The 21,715-nt window shown below is 43.0% G+C and overlaps 1 protein-coding gene across 4 annotated transcripts in view; it reads left to right on the forward strand.

The window, feature by feature from the left end:
* ccdc57 (coiled-coil domain containing 57) overlaps positions 1 to 20,295 on the forward strand; it is a 28,136-nt gene extending 7,841 nt beyond the window's left edge. The window contains exons 1-20 of one of the 4 annotated variants that reach the window (XM_018761708.2): positions 2,512 to 2,744; positions 3,429 to 3,825; positions 5,146 to 5,254; positions 5,999 to 6,100; positions 6,180 to 6,325; positions 6,486 to 6,560; positions 6,814 to 7,014; positions 8,190 to 8,348; positions 8,437 to 8,599; positions 8,790 to 8,915; positions 11,788 to 11,968; positions 12,212 to 12,433; positions 12,572 to 12,672; positions 12,866 to 13,066; positions 13,978 to 14,034; positions 14,119 to 14,347; positions 14,870 to 14,988; positions 15,269 to 15,406; positions 15,555 to 15,765; positions 19,098 to 20,295. In XM_018761708.2, the coding sequence (XP_018617224.2) occupies positions 3,431 to 3,825; positions 5,146 to 5,254; positions 5,999 to 6,100; positions 6,180 to 6,325; positions 6,486 to 6,560; positions 6,814 to 7,014; positions 8,190 to 8,348; positions 8,437 to 8,599; positions 8,790 to 8,915; positions 11,788 to 11,968; positions 12,212 to 12,433; positions 12,572 to 12,672; positions 12,866 to 13,066; positions 13,978 to 14,034; positions 14,119 to 14,347; positions 14,870 to 14,988; positions 15,269 to 15,406; positions 15,555 to 15,765; positions 19,098 to 19,294 (3,132 nt within the window). In that variant the 5' untranslated portion in view covers positions 2,512 to 2,744; positions 3,429 to 3,430 and the 3' untranslated portion in view covers positions 19,295 to 20,295. Of the gene's footprint in view, positions 1 to 2,511; positions 2,745 to 3,428; positions 3,826 to 5,145; positions 5,255 to 5,998; positions 6,101 to 6,179; positions 6,326 to 6,485; positions 6,561 to 6,813; positions 7,015 to 8,189; positions 8,349 to 8,436; positions 8,600 to 8,789; positions 8,916 to 11,787; positions 11,969 to 12,211; positions 12,434 to 12,571; positions 12,673 to 12,865; positions 13,067 to 13,977; positions 14,035 to 14,118; positions 14,348 to 14,869; positions 14,989 to 15,268; positions 15,407 to 15,554; positions 15,766 to 19,097 lie in introns of those variants that run through there. The other 3 variants (XM_018761710.2, XM_018761709.2, XM_029246682.1) reach the window with 3 other exon arrangements.
* The last annotated feature ends 1,420 nt before the right edge of the window (positions 20,296 to 21,715 follow it).

Below are 21,715 nucleotides of genomic sequence, written 5' to 3' on the forward strand. Positions count from 1 at the left end.
CTGGAGTCACATTTTCCCCAATAGCCTCACAGCTCAGGAGAACACTTGCCATTGCTTGAATGAGAAGTAGCCACACACCTGCTCTGCACTGACTGATAGCCTCTTTCAAACGACTTCCAATTTGTTTACGGACAGCATGGAGGCGGTGATCAGATGTTTGGCATATTGCTACGGAGGTCATCGGCTCCAGTGGTGGTGCTGTTTGTTTGGGGGCAGATCTGCTTGGTGCTTACAATTTTAACCACTTTCTGCAGCTGACCTGCAAGGCCAGTTAATGATTTTGGCATTTTTGTCTCCTAAATATTCATAACTTCTGTGCTGTGGCTTTAGGATAAGGGATTGGTCCTTGGTTAAAAGCATGCTCAGAAAGTTAATATATGTTATGTATTCTTAAGTAAAATAACATTTTAGCTAACCTTTTGTGCATTTTCTATTTTTATGAAAGAAAAACAAATAAAAGCTATTTTTATTAAACAATAATGAACTGGCTTGCTAGCATTTCATTTACCTGCTGTAGTATTAACAATGTCTTTGCACATCTAGTGTTACCTATTGATGCCTTTGCTTCAGGCTAAAGACATTGTTTCTATTCTGTCCCAGTATGGTGAATCTTTAGTAGTATTTGTAGTGTGTGTCCCTGTTTCAAAAGTGAGTCACCTTGCAGTTTACGTTACGTTTGCGTTACTTCATTTAGCAGATGCTTTTCTCCAAAGCGACTTCCAGCAAGCACTATGTGTACAGCCGTTGCAATATACACACGGGGTATAACATGTTGTCCTGTGTATCTGGAATGTTATAACATTGGTATGTGTACATAATTTATAATGTATTCTTTCTGTAACTATTTTGTCTGTAATTTTTATCACAGATAAATTTGTTCTATAATATTTAAGGTTTGCTGTTTATTTATGAAAATGAGGATGAGTAACTGTTGTAAGAGAACCTGATTTTATGGAAAGAACTGTTTTTATTAGGGGGGGTTTGGTGGCACAGCAGGTTTGGCCAACGGCAGCTGTGTGGCGGGTCGGAGGTTCAAATCCTGTTTAGGGTGTCCTGCGATGGACTGGCGTGCCTCCCGCACCCCGTGCCCCCTGGATAGGCCCTGGCCAGCTGCAGCCCCGCTTGGGACAAGCGATTGTTGACGTTGGTTGTTTTTATGACTCAGATTAGGAATATTTTCATGATGTATTTCAGAGAACTTTTTAGAAAAAAATAAAATCTCAGATCTTACATTAATACAACAATAAAAGCAACACTTTAGTGAAAGGAAAAAGAAAAATAAATTTGAAGGAAAAGACGTTAAATGCAGTGATTGTTGTTTTTGCCAAATGAGCTATATCACAAATTTCTAAGTCTGCAAATCTCCTGATCTTTTCCATTCCTGGCCACACACTCTGTCTAAATGTGGCTCTTAGAAGCCGTTGATTTCTTTACCCTACATACTTACTTGGTCCCATGACAAAGATCCCCTGCCGCTAATACTATTTACAGTACAACACTCCATCTTTTAAAAAATATAATTCCATGTTGTTCTCCTACTTTATCATTCATTGGATGAAGAGTTGTCAGCTAAATACTTCATAGCATTCATTGTACGTTGCTTTGGAGAAAAGTGTGCGTTAAATTAATAAATGTAAACGTAAATTTAGTTAAAGTGGCCAGATACACTGGACAAACATTTGACTTGACCTATCTTTTTAAAAATAGAATAAAAAGACATAAACATAGCAGAAGACCAGGGGGTGCAGTGGTGCAGCAGTTTAAGCCAGTGCCCACTGGGCGGTGTATCTGGGGTTCGAGTCCTGCTTCGGGTGCCTTGTTATGGACTGGTGTCCTGTCTAGGGTGCGGGCCCTCCTCCCTCGGCCTTGCGCCCCGTGGCTCCGGCTGACCCTCCTCAGGACAATTGGTGGGTGACAATGGATGGATATCAGAAGAACAGCTGAACACCAACATGACCTGCATGCTGTTGCCCTTCACTACACCTCAAGTTGCGTCACTAGAATTTGATCTCTGTGCGATGGGTTTCCTCCCACTGGACATAACATCTGTACCCAGACTCATGGCCTTCCAGTGCCTCGCTCATCATTTCTCAGAAGTTCAGAACACCTCGTTCTTCAATGTCTCTCCGTGGCTTTTGCCAACACATTGCGCTCTTGCTCATTTTGACAGCTTGATGCTATGTTTACTCATAAGTTGGTGTTGTTTTAAACACATTTCCATCATATTATTGCTACTCTATTCTCTTCTGAGAACTTATGGCAAACCCTAAAAATGTTAAGTTGGTCAAAGGCGTCAGTTACATGCCGGGCGGACGGAGAGAGACAGAAATGATTGAAGAGACTGTTTAAACGTACATGAGAAAAACTACTTCTGCTTTCCACTGCATTTCCCTTGGTCATCGCCTATAATTATACACAAGCGCTCCTTAAAAGGGAAGGGAAATTGATGACGTAATAAACGTCTCGCAGCGCAGTGCTTGTACGCAGAACTCGACGGTTAGCTCACTTGGAGTTTCCGCACGGCTCGCTTTCTCTGTTACTCCCTTGTAGCGGCCGGTTTTCGGCGGTTCGCATAGAAACGGTTCCGCGTGAAGTGTCCACTGGAAGGGCGCCCGTGCTGCGATGCAGTTCGAACTCAAGTCCAGAACTTTCCTTGAGCACTGTTCAGTCAGAGCGCCGAGAGACCGTCGGGTCGCTACCTCAGTTTAAAGAGACTTTTTCGTACTAAGTTCCTGCGCGAAAAGGTACGCCTTAAGTTTCGTTCTGACGAAACAAAACAAAAGCGGACTAGTTCTCAGACTCCATCCATGCTTCTATAATAATATTTATTTTGTGATAGCTGTATGACTACTTTTATGACGAGTCAGTCAGAATAGGTAATCCCTGTTTTCTTATTATTATTGAATTGTGACAAAACTACAAAAAACCTCAAGTCAAGACATCTGCTGGACACACAGATATGACCAGACGATTCCTAAACTCGCCTACGACTCGAGTTTTGTCCAGCAGCCCGACCGACTGTCCATGATTATTTATTCAGCTGTGTGTCCGTTGCACCGGAGCCTGGTTCCTCCCGCCGCTTCACTGTCCACACTGCTGCTGCTTTGAACTGCACAAAGAGTATCAGCACTGTGTGTACACCCCGATCATACACTTATTTAGTTTTCCACAACATGCAATATTAAGCTGCATTGATTGAATCAAATGTTTTACTCATTTTATATAGCTGGGTAACTTTCATCAGAACCTTAGGGTACTGCAGCAGGAGGAGGTGGGATTCAAACCTGGTGCTTTTGCAGCTCAGCAGCAGATGTCACCTATTTGCTCTTTGCTACCCTAATTAATTGTTCATCTTGTTAGTGTAATACTGATGTTAATGCTACTGGCTGCTGCATGTGCTAAAGGTGAGAGGTGGTTCCTCTGTACAGCCATGCAGGATGGGGATCTGGAGAGGCAGCTGGCCACCAAAGAGAAGGAGTACAAGGAGCTGCAGTCCCTGCGCACCCAGCAGCTGGAAGGGGCATTGCGAGATGCCCAGGCTCAGCTCTCTGCAGAGAGGGCCCGCTTTCTGCAGCTCAGGGAGGACTTCCAGTTCAACCTGCGAGTGCTGGAGGAGCGCGACCGGGAGCTGGAGCGTTACGACGCCGTGGCTGCCCACCTCCAGGTTGCAGAGAGTGCTGGGCAGGCAGAGGCCAGCGAGCTGCGCATCCAGATCGACAAGCTGCGGCAGGCGCTGGTCGCTGAGGCCCAGAGGCGTGAGGAGCTGCGGAGGGAACACAAGCAGAGGCTTGCAGAGCACCGGCTGCAGCTGGAGAGGGTGCACAGGTGGGTGCTCGAGTGTGGCCTGGTTAGCACATTCTTCCATCTTCCTTAAAGATGTGCATAAGACACTTGTTTTTGTTTGAAAACAATGCAACCGTTTAGCCACTAGCAAGAAAGTTTATTTGAACTGCTGTTGTCTGAGTGATGGATATTGATGTTCCATGGTGGTAGACTGGTGGCTGGGTCTCCCAGATAGATTCCTTAACCACTGGTTAGTGCTTTTAAGGTCCTCTTTGCTCTAAAATACTTTCACCTTCCTTTTACCTTATAGGTTTGTATGGTTCATAGACTCCGGAGACACATTTTTAGTGCATCTCCCAAACTGTACATGCTACAATGGTGAATCCAAATGGACTTCACAGTAGACATTCTATGGATGTGAATGACACTACATATTTGGGTATGAATCTTGAATTGCATCACTGAAATGCATCACTAACTTTTTAAAACTTTTTTTTTTTATGGATTTAGAGAGGATATATTACCCTGTGGGGGGGGTGCAGTGGCGCAGTGGGTTGGACCACGATCCTGCTCTCCGGTAGGTCTGGGGTTCAAGTCCCGCTTGGGGTGCCTTGCGACGGACTGGCATCCCGTCCTGGGTGTGTCCCCTCCCCCTCCGGCCTTACGCCCTGTGTTACTGGGTAGGCTCCGGTTCCCCGCGACCCCGTATGAGACAAGCGGTTCTGAAAGTGAAGTGATGTTACCCTGTGCTTCATATTCTTAAAATCTTGAAGGAATTCAAGTTCTGCTACTTAAATATTGGCATACTTTTTAAAAAAAGGGGGAAAAAAAAAAAAAAAATTCTCAATAGGACTGATCCATAAAACTTTCTGGTGTGCTTTGACTTTACACAGCTTTCATAATGAAGAAATTTAGAATGCGCATAATGAGTCCTCTTGTGCAGCTGCCTGGTAAATTGTCAGAAATTGGCCTCATTTTTGTTTTGTGTGTAAATGACTCACTTTTGCTTGTAAACTGACACATGCCATTACCTGTCAGTGTCTAGGTTTAGTGATTTTCAAATTAAGGTGAATTTTATTAATTATGTTTAGGCAGTAAATTGAGCTTACTCTGTAGTTTATAAATTTTATAGGTTTTATTTATAGTCATATACACTAAGCCAACTGATTGTTCTCTCAGGGCGGGTCACAATAATTCAGATAACAGCAAGCCTGAGACATTTCTAGGAAGAGAAGGTCTTGTGGTTAAAAACAATCTTTGATAAATTGTGCCAGTGCCCACAATAGAACAAACATTGTTAGTGATTTGTATGACTTGTATTAATCGAAGCTACGTTATGCTGTTTCCACTCCTGTGATCCAGTGTGAAGGAGCGTGAGATTGAGAAGCACAGAGAGGAGTATGAAGCCCTGAAGCGGGAGCTGGAGCGCAGGATCCAGGAGGTAGAAGGGGAGTTAGCCCTGCAGAAGCAGGTATTACAGCCTGAAAGGCAAAGTGGGCGAACAGAGCTGATGTCTGTGTATCTCCGTCAGAGGTCTCAATTCATTGCAAAACTCTAATGCATCCTTTCCATCATGATGTGGAGCTGGCCTTGCTAGTTACCATATTAACCAGCTGTTTTTACTTTGACCCAGTCTGGAAACTCAACATAGATCATTGTTTTAATGTAAAGATTTGAGGGTTTTTTTTTTTTTTTTTTTTTTTTTAAATCTAGAACTGAAGAACAAAAGAGGAACAGTGACATTCTAGTCTGGTAAAAGGTAATTTTGTCTGGTGCATAACTCAGACTGAAGGGGCTAAGCCAGCTGGCTGAGTCACTATGGTATTTGGAGCATGCAGCATGGTGTATTTAAAGACAATACAGTGGGGGTTGAGCTGTAGGCAGGCATTCTCTAGGCCTCAGGGTTATCATGTGTGGTTCACCCCAGGTTCTCTTCAGAAATCTGTGTTCTAAAATGGAATATTAGTGTTCAGTGTCCGAGTGCAAGGTTTCTTCCAAAGGACTGTAGATACCTTGGCGTTTTATGAATTTAGCTATTTATACAGTGGTTTTTGCCATTATCAAGTGCACAGCAATGGAACCACTTATTCAAACACTTAAAACAGCTCCTTTGTGATTTCTGTAGAAATCTTGTGTTACAGACTGACCAGCTACTGTGTACCTCACTTTGACATGCTTGACTGTCAGCTGTATCTCTCTCTGTGCTGTCTGGCAGGAACTTATATCTGAGTTTGATACTGAGCTAAAACGCCGGGAGCACGAGTTCAACCTGAGGAGGGATGAAATGAGCAATACTATCCTCTCCCTTGAGCTTAAGGTGGGTGCCATAGGTGGTGAATGGGGGGGCACCTACCTACCACAGAGGTTGAGCTTACCTGCCTGCCTGCACTGTACAGGTGAAGCTACTGAACAAGGAATTGGAGGTGCACAGCCAAGTAGCGGACACCCTGCAGGCTTCCGAGGAACTGTACAGTGAGGCTCAGAAGGAGATCAAGCGCAGAGAGTGGGAGATCAAGGACATTTCTGCTGTCAAGGATGCCCGGTAAACGCCCATGGAGCTTGTAACTGAGTGAGGGGAAGTGAGGTTTTAGATGGAAAGTGATGGTGTATTTCTTTGTGTGACCTGTATTTGTGCTCTGCAGCACATATTTTTGACAGTACTTAATATGATTAAGTAAATATCGTTTTGTGTGATTTTGTAGAATAAAGGAGCTTGAAGACAAACTAAGTTTGATGGAGGCCTGTCATATAAAGGAGGAGGAAATCTACAACAGAAAGTAAGTTTAATACTGTAAATCACTTCACAGGTATGATTCTTAAGGCAGCTGTTGTACATTGCAGTGCATTATTTATATTGGATCAGTCTCCCCCTGAGGAAATAACTAAGTTGCAAAGATCTTTTCTGAACCTGACATCTTTACTTTCAAGAAATGTAACTAATAATAGCTTGCAGAGTAAACAAGTCATAAACAGCAGATGCAACTGAAATTGAAGTTGAGCACAAGCCAACGTGGAACTTTGCACCCTCAGGCACGAAGAGTTGGACCGCCGTGTACGGGAACGGGAATCTGCCTTGGAGGCCTTGAGGGAAGTGCACAGCCAGCAGCTCCGCCAGTCTGAGGCCCAGAGTCGGGAGCTGCAGGTGCAGCTGGACACCCTGCAATCAGACAAGCGCAGAATGGAGTTGAGCCACGCAGACTCTTTAAGAGTGAAAGAGGAGCAGCTAGAGAAGTGAGGCAAATTACACCACTCCTCAGATCAGCCATTGTAATTCAACTTATTATTTACACTTTCATTCATTGAAATACACCTGCACCTCATCCATAAGTGTCATGTAAACCAGGAAGTTGTCATGTTGTAGACTTGGCGGGAAAAACAGAAAGTGTCTGGTGTGAGAATTCATCGGTTTCTAAAATGCTTTGACCAAATCTTGGAGAAAGTCTGTTCGTTAACTGCCTTTACATCATATGGTTCTGCATGCAAATCTCTAGTTTGTTCTTCATTACAGTGATTACTTATTGAATATACTCAAGACTGGCAGCTGAGTGGGATAAGATGAAGGCAAGACAGAGGTGGATTACAGTAACTTTATAGATTTTCAGGCATTAAAATGCATGAATACTCTCTTTGTAAGTGCCCAGGCCTGTCACCATGCAGAATAACTGAATTTCTTCATGAATTTGCCATCTAATATATAACCTGCAGTATATAGGATGTTGACAGCAGGCACAGACATTGTTCAGGCCAGGGTGCTGAGAAATGCCACAGAGAAGCAGCAGCGGAGGCTGGGGGAGGTTCTGCTCTACACGCAGTTGACAGCACACTGCTTTCCCTGGCCATGATTGATTGTGTGGGTGGTCCTGCAAGCGGCTGTCATTACATAACGCTGTTCTAAATGATGGGCCTTCTGAATCAGGTCAGATCGAGCAGCTGTGGAACCTAGGGCTCCTGCAAAACTCACGTTTTCAAAAATACTGTATTTTTGAGTAGTTTTTTGGATTTATGTAAGGAACTCAATACTTATTTTTCACAATTTATATAATTTGTTATTCTTTGTCTTTAATTGATGTAACTGCAGCAGGGTGAAGTACTCTGTTGCCATGCACTTCTGGTTCCTGCTGTCGATAAGCGATATTAAGTGCACAGTACACACCACTGGTAATGTTGCTTTTGCTGATCCATCTCAGGTCTGACTCACTGTCTGGCGTTTAGCCCAGATCAAGCAAATCGGTACACTGGTTTGAAATTACTTGCTTGCTTCAAGTTATACTACTTGAGAATATTTGCATAAAACACTAATAGTACAGGTTTTTTCCGTGCCCTCTGAGGCTTCCTTATAAAAAGGGAAGTTATTGATTTCTTGTGCTTTATTGAAATTAGTGAGAAAGTGTACTCTCTCTTCTCAGGCTGCGTACAGAGCTGGAGACCACTCGAACTGGCTGGGACACTTACATCCAGCAGGTCTCAAGGGAAACTGTCTCCAGGGATGTGGAACTGCACTCGCATAGTGAGCGGGAGGCCAAGCTGAGGGCTGAGTTGCAGAGGTACCGGGAAGACATAGAAAGGTGAGTGCCATGTGTAGCAGCTCTCCTTTCTTCCCCAGTAGGGCCCCCTCAGGCTTTGATGCATGTGTGGACTTTCCCCTGGGGGCAGACACAGGGAACAGCTGGCCAGTGCGGTGAAAAGGGAGCAGGCACTGGAGCAGGCTCGTGCACAGGCTGAGCTGGACTGGCAGCGGCGCTGTGAGGATGCCCAGGCTGCCCACTTCCGTCGTAGTGAAGAAATCATCTGCAGTCTGACACAGGCCAGAGACCAGGTGACACATCTTAGTTATCACTGTACTACTCTACTATGCGGTTTGAAAGACAGCTGCCATCAAAGCCAGTTGATCTTGTCTGATCAGTGCGAGGTCTTCCTAGGGCAAGGCCCTCCAAGTCCTCCAGTGCATTTCCAAAGGATTGGGAGCAGAAGTCTTATGAACGGGTCAGTGACAAAAGTCTCCCTAGGCCACGGCTGAGCTACGTGAGAAGGAGCGAGAACTGGGGGACATGGCTGCTTTACTGCGCAGTGTGACAATGGAGAGAGACCAGGCTCTACAGAAAATGCAGGGCCTCGCTGGCAGAGATATAACAGTAAGACTCCCACCTTCCTATTTCTTACATTTGACTCTTTCCATCTTTGAAAAGTGCATCCAACTAATCCAGATAGACACTGACATGCATTTATACGAAGCCATTCGACTGAAGAACACCCTGGTCCTGAATAGGGGTCATTCCAGCCACCTGCTTCAGTGCAGTACTGGCTCTCACAGTGGCCAGGCGGCCACACAAATTCACTGATATGGTATCCCCTCGCTCGGCTGGTTGAACGGTCATTTATCTGGCATCCTGCACACCCAGGGAGCTTGGCATGCATCCTGACCTTCTTCGGTTGCCACCAGCTGATGAGTGTGAAGGAAAAGAGAGAGCTGGATAAGGAGCTATAACTCCACTCTGACAAGCTATAAATTAGCCTGACAGTCTAAAGGCCACTGTTCTCTGAAATCCCACCACTTAATTCATTGCTGAGTTTTGTTTCATTACCCCATGGTCTGAATTTCATGCACTTTAATTTACCACCCCCTTTGTGTCAACTGTTTTTACATGTCTCTTCCAAATGTGAGATTTTTGTGTGCCTCTTATAGATCCTGTGACTTCAACAACTTTTTTATAGGTACTATTGAGCATTTGCTGTTTGAATTATTTCCCTGGGTCCTATTCTGCTCTTGCTAATTGTTCCAAATGGGTGAGCCATTCATTCTGAAATATGTCATTTTACTTTAAAAAGCTGAGGCTTACTCGGCAGAATTCCCCAAACACTGGGAGCGACTGACTCAACTTCAATGTCCTACTTAGTCCGTAGAATGTGTTCTTATAGCTTCTTGTGACAGTAGCGTTTCTTTTTTTCCTATGGCAACAAAAGTCTAACTTATTGTCCTATCTGTGTATTAAAATTAACTGGCATACTTTAAATGGCCTTGTGTCTTTGAAACCACCTGACACTGAGGACATTGCTCATGTGGCACAGGTTGTTAATACTGTGTACCTATCATGTTTTTGGTTGTACTTTATATGGATTGTGTGTAGTGTAGTTATTGTAAGTGAAGTTGTGTAAGAATGGACTTTAGCATTAGATATCACTTCTTTGTTTGCAGGTGTTAATTTTAATCGGTTGTCTACTCTGTGTGAAACAGTAATGCTCTTGCCATTTAGGGCTGGCTGGGTAGGCGGCCAAGTACCCTTCTTCCCTGCATCCATTCACCCTTATGTACAGGGATGTGATGATAGGTGGTGTGAGCAGCCTGCAGAGGACAGGGTCTCCAAAGAGAAAGCGGCACGATGGAACACCAACATGTGCTTGTATTCCTCAGCAGTGGCCCTTTCTAGAGCAACATTTACACAAGTGCTTTCTTGAAACATACCAGTTGACCAAATTTGCTGTCTTCTCAGCAGTCTGAGGACTTTTACAGGACCTTGTGAGGACTACCTTTTTCTCTTGCCCTCTCACACACATACATATGCATACACAAGCTCTGCAAGTAGGCTTTTCTGGGGGAATTGTGGAATCATTCAGTTACCCTGTTATCTTTGACCGCTTAATCAGATCTCTGGGTTTTGTTGCTTGTTAATTGCAGCATTTGAAGAAATGCATGCAGAGAAAATGTATTACTGCTTATTGATGGGAATGTATTAATTCTTTAACTGCTGTGAGTTTGAGTACATTTATTCATTTAGCAGTTTTCTCCAAAGTGAAGTACAAATGATTATCTAGTATTTAGTTGACACCTCATCCAGGTTGACTGGGTGTTAGATAAACTGCACTATACTCTCTAGTCATTCACCCGTTTATAGAGCAGGGTAACGCGCGCACACACGGTACAGGCAATAGTCACCAGTTCACCTGAAATGCATGTCTTTGGACTGAGGGAAGAAACTGAAGGATCAGCTGGAGGAAACTCCAACAAACATGGGGTTTCATTAATGTTTTAATTTATTTCTTAAGTTTTACAAAAGCACACACATTTAAGGACTAGGTTTTGGACAAAATGCTTTGAGGTACTTGTGTGAAGTGTGTTGGACAGATGGTGTGAAGTCTTGCATAATTTTTGCCATATCCATTTAGATAAAACTAAGATATCAATATTATTATTTGTGATTTAGCCTTATCCAGTCCATCCATTTTAATATGTTAACTGGTTGCTCCCTGGCATGTGAGCATACCCTCACAGCAGACAAGTGTGATGGCAGTGTGTCATTCCTGCTCATCAGAGTTTAAGTAGGGTTTTCAGCAGTAGAGCTACGGTACAAAAGCATGCTGTGAATAAGCACAGGGGTATCTCAAGGAAACCATACCCAGCATGAAAACTGTCACTGCCCTGTTGGTTGAGACCCAGGTTGCTTGGCCCTGGTTCACGTATTGCAGAAGATGAGATGGCAGAGTTGATGATATTTGCTGTAAGCCAACACTTCCTGCCATCCTTTGCCTGTTAGCATTTGGTAACAGCCAGAGTCCCCCAGTGATAAAGTATCATTTCAGTTGTACACTGGATAGTTTCCATTTACTATAAAGAAATTTTCTGCAGAAAAAACTAAATACTATTTGAGTTGAATTACACATTTATCAGAGGTTTAATTTAAATTAAACTTTTTACACTTCTTGAGGATTTCAGTTAATCATTTGCAGATAGTCATTACTCTTCCCTTCAAAATCATAAGACTGAGGAGAGAAAAACTACATGCATAATTCATAACTGAATTGTAACCTTTTTCGTTCAAATCACCACAGTCTGCTTGTTACTGCCATCTGGTGGTTGCCTTTGGAACTAGTGTGTGTTCTGTCAACAGCAGTCTTCATTCAGCTCAGTTTGGCATGGAAGCAGTTGCACAAAGCAGTGTGTAAATGAGAAATTTCCTTTAGGACTATTGGATGCACCTAAGGATAACCATTGTCCACTTGTGCTCACAGGGTCTTGGGACCGCTTCCAGTTTCCCATCTGAAGAGATTGAGCGCCTACAGCAGCAGAACAGCAACCTGCGCAGTGCCATTGCAGTGATGAGAAAGGATATGGAAAGTCTGAGTGCACAGCTTTCTGCAGGCCCAACTGGTCCTCCTTCCCTGCCTGTTACAGCAGAAATGCCTAACCCAGGTCTTGACTCTCAAATTGCCTTGTCAGGCCACAATGTATTGTGCTCAGTGTTTTGATGGCCATGATGGTTGCTATGTGTCACTGTATATAACAAGGCTTTATACCTGATATCATGCAATGATGGTACTTTATTTGGACTGAAGTAGCTTCAAATTGCATTAGGCTTCCTAAGCACCCATCACCTTTTTGTAAGGCTTCTCAATGTCAATGGCTGGAAACCTTATGGACACATTCTGTGTGCAGGCAGTGCTGAAGCCAACACAGAGTACTGTCATGCACTAGAGAAGGAGGTGAGGGAGCTGAAGGCCCGTAGCAGACACCTGGAGGAGCAGCTGGAAGAGGCTCTCAAGGCCCCCAGTGTCCTTGTGGCCCCTGGTCCAGTTCCAAGTCCTACTGCTACTCTCCCTGTCTCTGCTGACAATGCATATCTCAAAAATCACATCTGCTGCCTCAATGAAACCATTGGTGAGGGCCCATCAGCAAACATCCCATTCATAACATCCTTTAGTATAGATTGCTAAGCATGTTGGCATTAACTGCTATGGCCTGTATTGTATCCTGATATTGCTGAGTGTTTGCTGTAGAATTCATCTGTGGTGACAGGTAGGCTGCGAGCAGAAAAGGTGTCCATTGCTGCCACTTTGAGGAAACGGGAAGTGAGGGTGGCACATCTGGAGTCCTCTCTGGGCCAGCTTATACAGCAGGTACAGACACGCTATGACATGGCTTTCACCCTCTGGAATTCAGTCATCAGCAGGGAAGCTACCACTGATCTCTTACTAATTCAGGGTTTGCTCAGAGTAATAATGGAATATCTTTTGAAATACAGACCCTGTTCAACTACTTGAATTTTAATGGGTGATAACATAGCTTATTGACCTTTATTTTGCTTTTCAGTTGCATGCAAAACACGTGGATAGCGATGAACTGCGATTCGAGCTGGCCAATCTGAGGAAGCGAGGAGCTGCAGAGGAGTCAGGGTTGAGGCAGCGATTATCCACTGTGGAAATGGAGCTGGAAGAAGTAAGGCGGGAGGCTGAGGAGTACCAGAAAGGAAGCATGCTGCAGAACCTGGAAGCTGTGGCCCTCAGCAATCAAGTGAGTCAGCCAGTAGTCTTGCCCAAAAACTGCAAAACAAATGAAATCATGTACATTTGGAAAAGGTTTAGATGTTCATACATGTGTAATAGCAACCATATTCAGTACATTGTAATGCGCAGTAGGTGTTCACCTCTGACCCATAAAGAAAAGAGGTTACATTAGCGTTGTATGGGTTAACCATGTTTTCACACAAGTGTTTCCCCGAAGTGAGCTGGCTACTAGTGTTGCCTGTGACGTCATGTAGGACATCAGCTCCTCCAGACAAGCAGAAAGGGCTACAAAAATACCTGTTAGGTTACTCCTAAGTCAATAACCCCTGGCTTAATTGTGCGAGTTCCGTTTACTGTGTAAACCGTTAACTATGTAAGTATAATTTTTCCCGTAACATACAAGGAATTTGCAGTGTTAAAACAGCATATGGCAGTGAGAATTGTTCAATAACAAGAACATCTGTTGTGATGAATAACTTTTTGCTTTTATCCAATTTTCTCTGTTTGTATAGTTGAATATTTTACTGGAGCAGATAAGTACTTTGTTCAAGGGTGCTATAGCAGGGTCCTTCTTGACACTTCTGATAACAAGTTCATATTCTTAACCATTTATTACTGGTTAAAACTCAGAAATGTCTTTGGTCTAGCCTTACATAAGATTAAAAAAAGAATTCATACATGCTAAAATGTTTTCATTAGTCCTTTTCATGTCTGATTTTTATCCAAGGTAAAATTTTATTTAAAATTGTATATGTAAGGTTTAAATACTAAGCCTGTTTTAACAGTATGCATCAGACACAAGAAAACGAGCATTAAAAATCAGCATTGAAAGTTATAGTGAAGTAAATAGGTACGTTGACCTTACTTTGTAAAAAAATATTTATTATTCATCTGAATGTTTTCACTTTTTACACTGAGGTCTCTGCACTGAAGCTGGACATTGCAAGTCGAAGGGAACCCATTGTGATTGAAGAGGTACTGATGGCGTGTGAAATGTGACCAAGTTGAGCTGGTTGTGTAAACTGTTGTGAACAGGATGGTGCTCTTCACTCCTTTCAGACTGCGGTCCTGCGGCAGCTCCGTGAGGAAAACCTGCACTTGCGGCAGCAGCTTGTGGACCAGGGTAGCGACGGCTACAGCAGCAAGGGACACAGGTCCGGCGACACCCTGCTCCATTTCAAGCTCCGGCAGGCTGTGCGGTGCATCTCTCAGCTTGCCCGGGACAAACAGCAGCTCATTGAAATGGGCAATCGACTGCGAGCCCAACTGGCAGAAGCTGGTATGGAAGGTACCTCCATTGTCACCACTTAGTGTACTCAGTGGGAGGGCCAGCAGTGCTGTAGCTTCACGGCTACCCAAAAACACAAGATGTTTAAAGATATTCAGAGGCTTTCAAGAATGTCACGTCTGTTGTGCTGGGAGAGCAGCTAAAGTGTTAACGGGTAGAGAGTAAACAGTTTATGTCCTTAGTCTTCCACAACAGTGGCCTGATCCCTGATTTGTAATGGGATTAAGGGAGCATCGGCACTGTTTTCACTGGGCTGGGGAAACACAAACAGCAGCTGCTGGTTCTGGAAATCTGTTCATCGTTGATTTAGCGCTCCCATCTCCAAACAGGTCAACATGGTCTCTTTATAAGGACATCCTGCAAGGGTCCCCATCCCCTTAGCAGCACACTGTTCATATTAATACTGTTACTCTGCTCACTTCGATTTGTTTGTTCTGTAAAGATCTTGTATATTTGGAACATCTTTCTGTGCTGCTGCAGGTAATGCTCTTACCCAGATGTGCTTCTTGTCCTCCCTGTCAGCCAAGAAGCAGTTAGGGCCTGAGAACAGACCAGGGCTGTGCCGTGATACACTTACCCCAGAGATGCAGCAGAGTCACCTGTCCATGCTGGAGCAGCTGCAGTACCAGCTCACCACACAAGTGAATATAACACTTCTCTCGCTGCATTATGTCCACCAAAATTTAGATGCCAGAGATGGAGTGCCTGTTCCAACACCACAGAAGCTGTGCATATGAACCATAAATACAACAGTGTCCACTAGAGGGGGCCAAAGTCAAAGAGAATTGAGAGTTCAGGAACTCAATTATTGACTAATTCTATCAGGCTGAGGGAGAAACATCTACATATAGACCGGAAGCATTATTGTGAAACAACTGTCTTTGTTTTTCTTATACTGTGTTTACACCGTTTCTGCATTAGGAGCTACAGTTTGCCCAGCGAGAACCGCCTCAGAAGACCCATGTAATAATGCAGTCACGCCACCCTGACAGTGACACTAGAGACAGACTTGTGGATAGTGGAGCAGGGAACCACCGCACACATGAGAGAGGCTGTGAGGTACAGTGACATTGCTGCTGAGATGGAAGTATTTTATATAATAAAAATTCTATATTCACATGCCTTAGTGATGACAGTAAATATTTTACTGGTGCTGTTAAGGGATTTAATCCTAAGGGAATTCCTGAGCATGCAATATACCATACAGCAAACCAGAGACGAGAAAGAGAACATGCTTCCAGAGCTCAGCCAATTGGGGGCCTCCGTGCCGTTGCAGCCAGCAGCGTGTTGCTCCCTCGACCAATCTCATCCGCTGATGTCATCCACGGGCACAGACGGCTCCCTGCAGAACATCTGGCAGATGCTGGACAAGGGTTCAAGTCCTTCTGTCCTTGTGTCCAGTGACAGTGTTGAAAAAGGTGTGTGGCAAAATGTCTGTCCAACTTCTATATACAGGTACATTATCAAAATGTTTATGTAACATGTTTACACCAAAACCACTTTAAATATCACTGTTGCCCCAAACTTCACGTCAAACAATTTTCAGTAAAATACATAATGTCTTTTTATTTTGTTACTCTGATGTAGATTACTATGATTAAATGTCCTAGTTTTAGTGAGCAAGTGAGTAGTACCTTTTTGATGAATTTACATTTGTATGTAGTTTTCAAAGAGTTTTAACTTAGTTTCAAGAAGTCTCATGTATATATTAACTTAATTTCAATATTTACAGACAAACTGACAGGACAGTCAGTAAGTGGTCTGTTTTGTAATTTATTTGTACTTTGAAAATTTTACTTAATTCTGTTGAACAAACATGATGACTTTGTAGCATTGCCTACATTAGGAGTCATCTCTTTTTTTCGAAACAAGGGTAAATTGAATATTTAAATTCTTTCAGGGTAAAATGGCATCAGCAAATATCATCATATTAATTTGACAGGGCAAAATAAATTGAAATAAAACTGATGGGGAAATGAGGTGAGGCTTGCATGCTGACCTTAGGCCAAGTTTCAAAGATGGCTGTTGCCCAATCAGTGGCCTTGTCCTGGGCCTGGATGACATAGCCAGGGTGCACTCAGTCTCCACATGGCAACAAAAACGGTTTCTCAATAGCCACAGGGCTGCCAACTCTAAGCACGCTTGAGAAACACACTTTGCATGCACTGATCACGACATCAGTGTTAAGTTTTAACGAAACTCCTTTTCTCCATTAAAAGTCATTTGCTGTACATTGACCTGTTTCAGTAGTTGTCCACCCTGGACCTGGCAGAACGCTGTGCATCATGGTTTTGTTCCAGCTCAGCTCTTAATTTTGTTGTGATTTAGCTGCAGGCTGGATTTGCATGATTACAACTATGTTCATTCAAACATGGTAAAGAAGACTTTTTTAAAGCACCACTGAATTGATTCCTTATGAGTTTTCGGGAAACTTGTGCAGAACAAAACGCTGAATATCATTTGGTTTATTAGCTTCATTATCTTATTGTTGACAGCCTAAGAACCAACATTACATAATTGTTGTAAATAATTGAGATTCATATTTTCACTGTGGTGTTTACTTGTCCTACAATAGACAATTTAGCTGATGTTTTCGCTAACAATTTACTCATGGAATTTCCAGTTAAAGATGACTGTTGATCACTGAGTGCATTGAAACCATGCAATGCATTCATTCAGCACCTTCATTAAGTACAACTAAGCTCAGCTGCATGAAACCAGTATATAGTGGGATCCAGAAATGTACCGTTTTGTAAACTGGTGCATTTTGGGACATATAAATTGTCTGAGCTTTTGACAGTCTTTCCATGGCGTAGTGTGTATGTTAAAGGCACGTTTAGACAGAGGCAGGCATTTAGGTACATGGCATCATGGAGTTTCCTTCTGTACTGCAGAAGCCAGTTTTACTGGTTCATCTAGTCCTTTAGACATTAATCCCATACTGATGATGACATATGTTACAATATATCTTGACAGATCTCAGTGTACTAGCTCAGAGTGCATAGTTATTCTAGATAAGTCCAACAATCAGCAGGTGCGGCTCGATGTGCTGAAATCTCTGCCGATACAGAGCTGGCCTTTTGCATCCCTGGAAAGACTGACAGAACCTGATGCTGGCGCACACCACCTGAGAGTGGAAGTGCTGACTGGTGCATTGGCACTGCCACTGTATGTCTGGGACCAGCCCCAAAAGCTACTGCAACCAGCCCCGGAGGGCAGGCATCCCTGTGTTTGCCCAACAGAAGAGCTCACTCCTGGGCCTGAGAGATGGGGTTGCTTCATGCTGCTTGATTCTCTCCAAGAGACGGTGCAATAGGGTGCTGTGAAAGTCGCTGAGAACTTTTTATGCCCCTTCACAGCTTTTTAAAACATCCAGGTTTTTATAGCTATACAAAAAGGGTGTCTTGAATTGGCAAGAAGTTCCTATTGGGCCAGGTGTACAGTCTTCCACCCGCTTCCTTCTAATTCCGTTGAATGAATACTTTTAATTATATTTTGACTGTTTGACTAACTAGACTAGTCATTGGATCAGTTATGCTTGTTGGAAAACCAACCTGTAGATGCTTTGCGTATTGTGTTTTACGGACACATTTCTAGCACACCTATTAAAAAGAGATTTAACACAATTTTAAATGAGAAACAGACCTGTAGATTAATACAGAATTTTGTTTATAGCTTTCTGACCAGCCTTATGTTTGGATAAACTGAGGTTACATGACTAGCAGTTCAGTTTTTTTTTTTTTTTTTAATTATTAAATGTATACTCATTACACTAACCTTGTGTCAGAAACCTGGACAAGGACCAGGACCAATAACAGTGCTATGCTGCAGTTGCTACAGGTTAGAGGTTATCATGGATGAGTTCAACAATGTTTGACTTGCGATGAAGCACTCTGCTTGTCTGGGCCAGGGGCTTGAAGCATTAGTTTCCCAATGGGCGATCTGAATTAAACAGCAGAACACTAGGACTCACTGTTTCTGCTGGTCTCTCTCAGAAGAGACTAAGTTCATGACTTGATTAGAGATCACTTTAACCTTTTGTTAACTTGGAAACTGCTCAGATTTATGTTGTGATCTAGCTTTGCTCTTATAAAACTGCTGTGACCAGTTCCTATGCATGTTCATCTTTGTAGTGAATGTCTTCAACAGCAGTATTTAAACACACAAGCTAAAGACTTTTGATGAATTTTACATTTAACATGTATGTTTCTTGATATTTTTCTATGTTGTTAATCTTGTCCATAGCATGTAACAATAGGGGGGGGGGGGGGTTGTGTGTGTACAGCAGCTAGTGCTGGTACCTCCTTCCTCCTAGGCATCAGTGATTTCAGACATGTCAGAATGTACCTCAGTCCATGCAATTTGCATGTTCTCCCCATATTTGTTTGGGTTTCCTCAAACAATTCAAAGATGTTTCATGTGAATTGGTGGCTGTAAATTGCCAATTGTGTATGATTGCCCTGTGATGAACTAGCATCCTGTCAAGGATGTTCCTTGCCTCATGCCCTGTGTATCTGGGATAGGCTCTGCACCTCTGCACTGCAACCCTGCATTAGACAGCCAGTTAATAATAATGAATGACTGTTAAAATATGTCCCATTTAGACAGCTGGACTGTAAGGTAGTATAGCATTAAACCACAAAGGACATGTGCTGACATCTTTCATTTTTAAGTGTAATTCTTGCATCTTCTTCTCTACAAGGGAGAGCACAGAGCAAAACTATTGTCCACTGTCCGTCTTACTGAACAGGTGTGGAATGTGAGCGGCCCAAAGGAGCCAAGCCCCACCCAAGGGACCTGAGTCCGGACAAGGAGGTAACAATCAAAGGCACCAAAGTGCCTGTTCAGGAGAGGAAGAAATCTGCAAAACCAGCTGTGAAACCCATCTTAAAGGCCCCAAGTGCAAGGAAGGCTGTCAGTGTACGTAACTACAATATTAAGGACTGATGTATGTCTCAAAATCTGGTTGGAAAAGTAAATTGCGTGTCTTCCTCTGACTCATCTTTTGTAAAGCGCACTTTAACTGTGTCTTGTATGTCCTTTCTGTGCTATATAATATCTTCATTTACTTTTCTATATCTTTCCACACTTTTAAATTGTCCTTATGACATGTACAAACATTTGGCATCATGAATATTTTGACTGACTGAAGTATGTTTGCTTGATTTAAATATATACTGTTGATATTGTCTCAAAATATAAACTAGATAATTATGCTGAACACCGACCATCAGAGCTCAGTGTTTTTTAGGTGCTCCATTTTCTCTTGACAGGTGGTAACAGGCAACAAGCTGTGGTAGTTTTGTCATTCCTTCATGTTAAGATTGACTGTATCACTCTGAATGTCTGTATAAAATCCATTACTGACATTTTGTTTAATGCATTAAATGAACCATCTGTGTTTGGCTGGTGTGAGGAAATGGCATGGTTTATTTCAGTTTACTTAGACTGTCTCCTCCCATACCCATTTGCACTAAAGTAACCCTGCTGTCTGCCTTTCCCAATTGCATCAGTAACAGCGGTTGCCGTGGAAACAAGTTCCTCCTATTCTGATGTCATCACATCACCCTATCTCCTAGCAACTCCCTTGCATTCACTGTGATTGGACGAGCCTACACACCCCCGTACACTGATTCGCTAATATTGTACCTGATACGAATATTGTAGCGGCTGGAGGGCGGTACAAAATGTGATTACTACATCCGCACTTCTCAAAGCCTAATTTCTTCCGTTGTATTTGCAATGCCAAAATAAGGTTAACTTTACGAAAACACCGTAAATACTGAGCAGAGAGCGCAAAGACAAAAACATAACTGCAGTTAATCATATTTGATTTTAATGGATTTTTTTCGCTATGGGAGTAACGGGTGCTTTTCAAATGTCAATTTTTAGTAATTTATAATACTAAATTTAAAACAAAATAATGTTACCAGCCAGTGGTATGAGCATTTCTGTCAGAAATGCTCATACCACTGGCTGGTAACATTACATTTTGTTTTAAATTCATCGGTACAAGAGGTACATATTATGAATACTTTTAGTGAGTATTTCCTAAGCAAAGAGTTGTTTTGAATTCCTGTGTGTGTTCATAAGAGTTCCAGAATGAAAGCCCATCGGCCACACTTGTGAAATTCCAGCACTAACGCCACCAATCCAGTGCTGCCAAGATGTCGGTAATTCTTTATCCGCCTGGCAATGGTCTCATTTAAGAGTGCCATTTTCTAGTGAACTTGGGTAGGGTGTGTGGAAAAATAAGGTAAATTTATATTATCAAAACTCAACCTTAGTTTATTTTCCCAGTTTGCCTAATCCGAACTGTAACTAGGACATTGATTGGCGGTTGTGAAAATTCTGCAGAATAAATTCATCCAACATTATGGCGGCGTTGTCCAACCTTGGTCTGCGATACAGGAAAAAACTACCACTATTTAATCTACAACCTATAAAAGTATTAGTATTTACAAAACTCGGGTCAACGGATACAAATACACATTATTAAACAGAAGTGGGGAAAAATCACCAATTCTCATAACAATAGATCAAATTTCAACGATTACCTGTAGTTTTGTCTTTGTGTCCTCCAGGTTCGTATTTCTTACAAATATAATATATAATGAAAAATAAAGAAATAAACACATTTTAAGACGATCGAAACCTGTTTATCTACATTTTACGCTGTGTTATTAGGGAAAAAAAGAGTATAAATGTACGTGTTCAAGGCCTTTTTCAGAAAGTCATCGCCGAAATATGAATGATGCTGATAACTAATGACCTCTTGACGGCGGTGTGAGTGTGATAGCCGGTATACCTGCGCTGCAGGGGCGGCATCGCGCTGCGCGTTCACGGTGAACTGTAGTAACCCCGCGTTTCGGGCCCTCCGACAGTTTCCAATGAAGCTTCGGCAGCGGTTGGATATCATCCGATCTACGAGCGCAGCCCTCACTCTCATTGGACTGCGGCGCGGAGCCGAGCTGTCAGCCCATGTGGCGTGGCCACGGGCACGAGCGCACATTTAAATCAAACGGGGAAGGAAAGTAGAACAGGCGAAAGAGAGAGAGACGCTGGGAGATCGGACACACACAGCCCTCACACACCGGGAAGTAGTGCTAGGACAGCGGGTTATTGTGCTTTACTGGCTGAGGGAACTGCAACATCTCATCACTGCAGGTACATGATGTCTTATCTCTGTCTGTCTCCGGCGAGCGATAACGCGGATTACTTACTGCGCCCGCCTGCGCGCTCCCGCCTCGAGTCGATGTGTGAACGCTGCGACATGGCCCGAAAACGTGTCAACTGTCCGTGAATAAAATACATAATAACCGCTTTGCGGCCGTTTTGGACTAGTGGACTTTCGCCACGAAAGATATT

The sequence above is a fragment of the Scleropages formosus genome, chromosome 20, assembly GCF_900964775.1.
Source record: "Scleropages formosus chromosome 20, fSclFor1.1, whole genome shotgun sequence".
Taxonomy (NCBI): Eukaryota; Metazoa; Chordata; class Actinopteri; order Osteoglossiformes; family Osteoglossidae; genus Scleropages; species Scleropages formosus.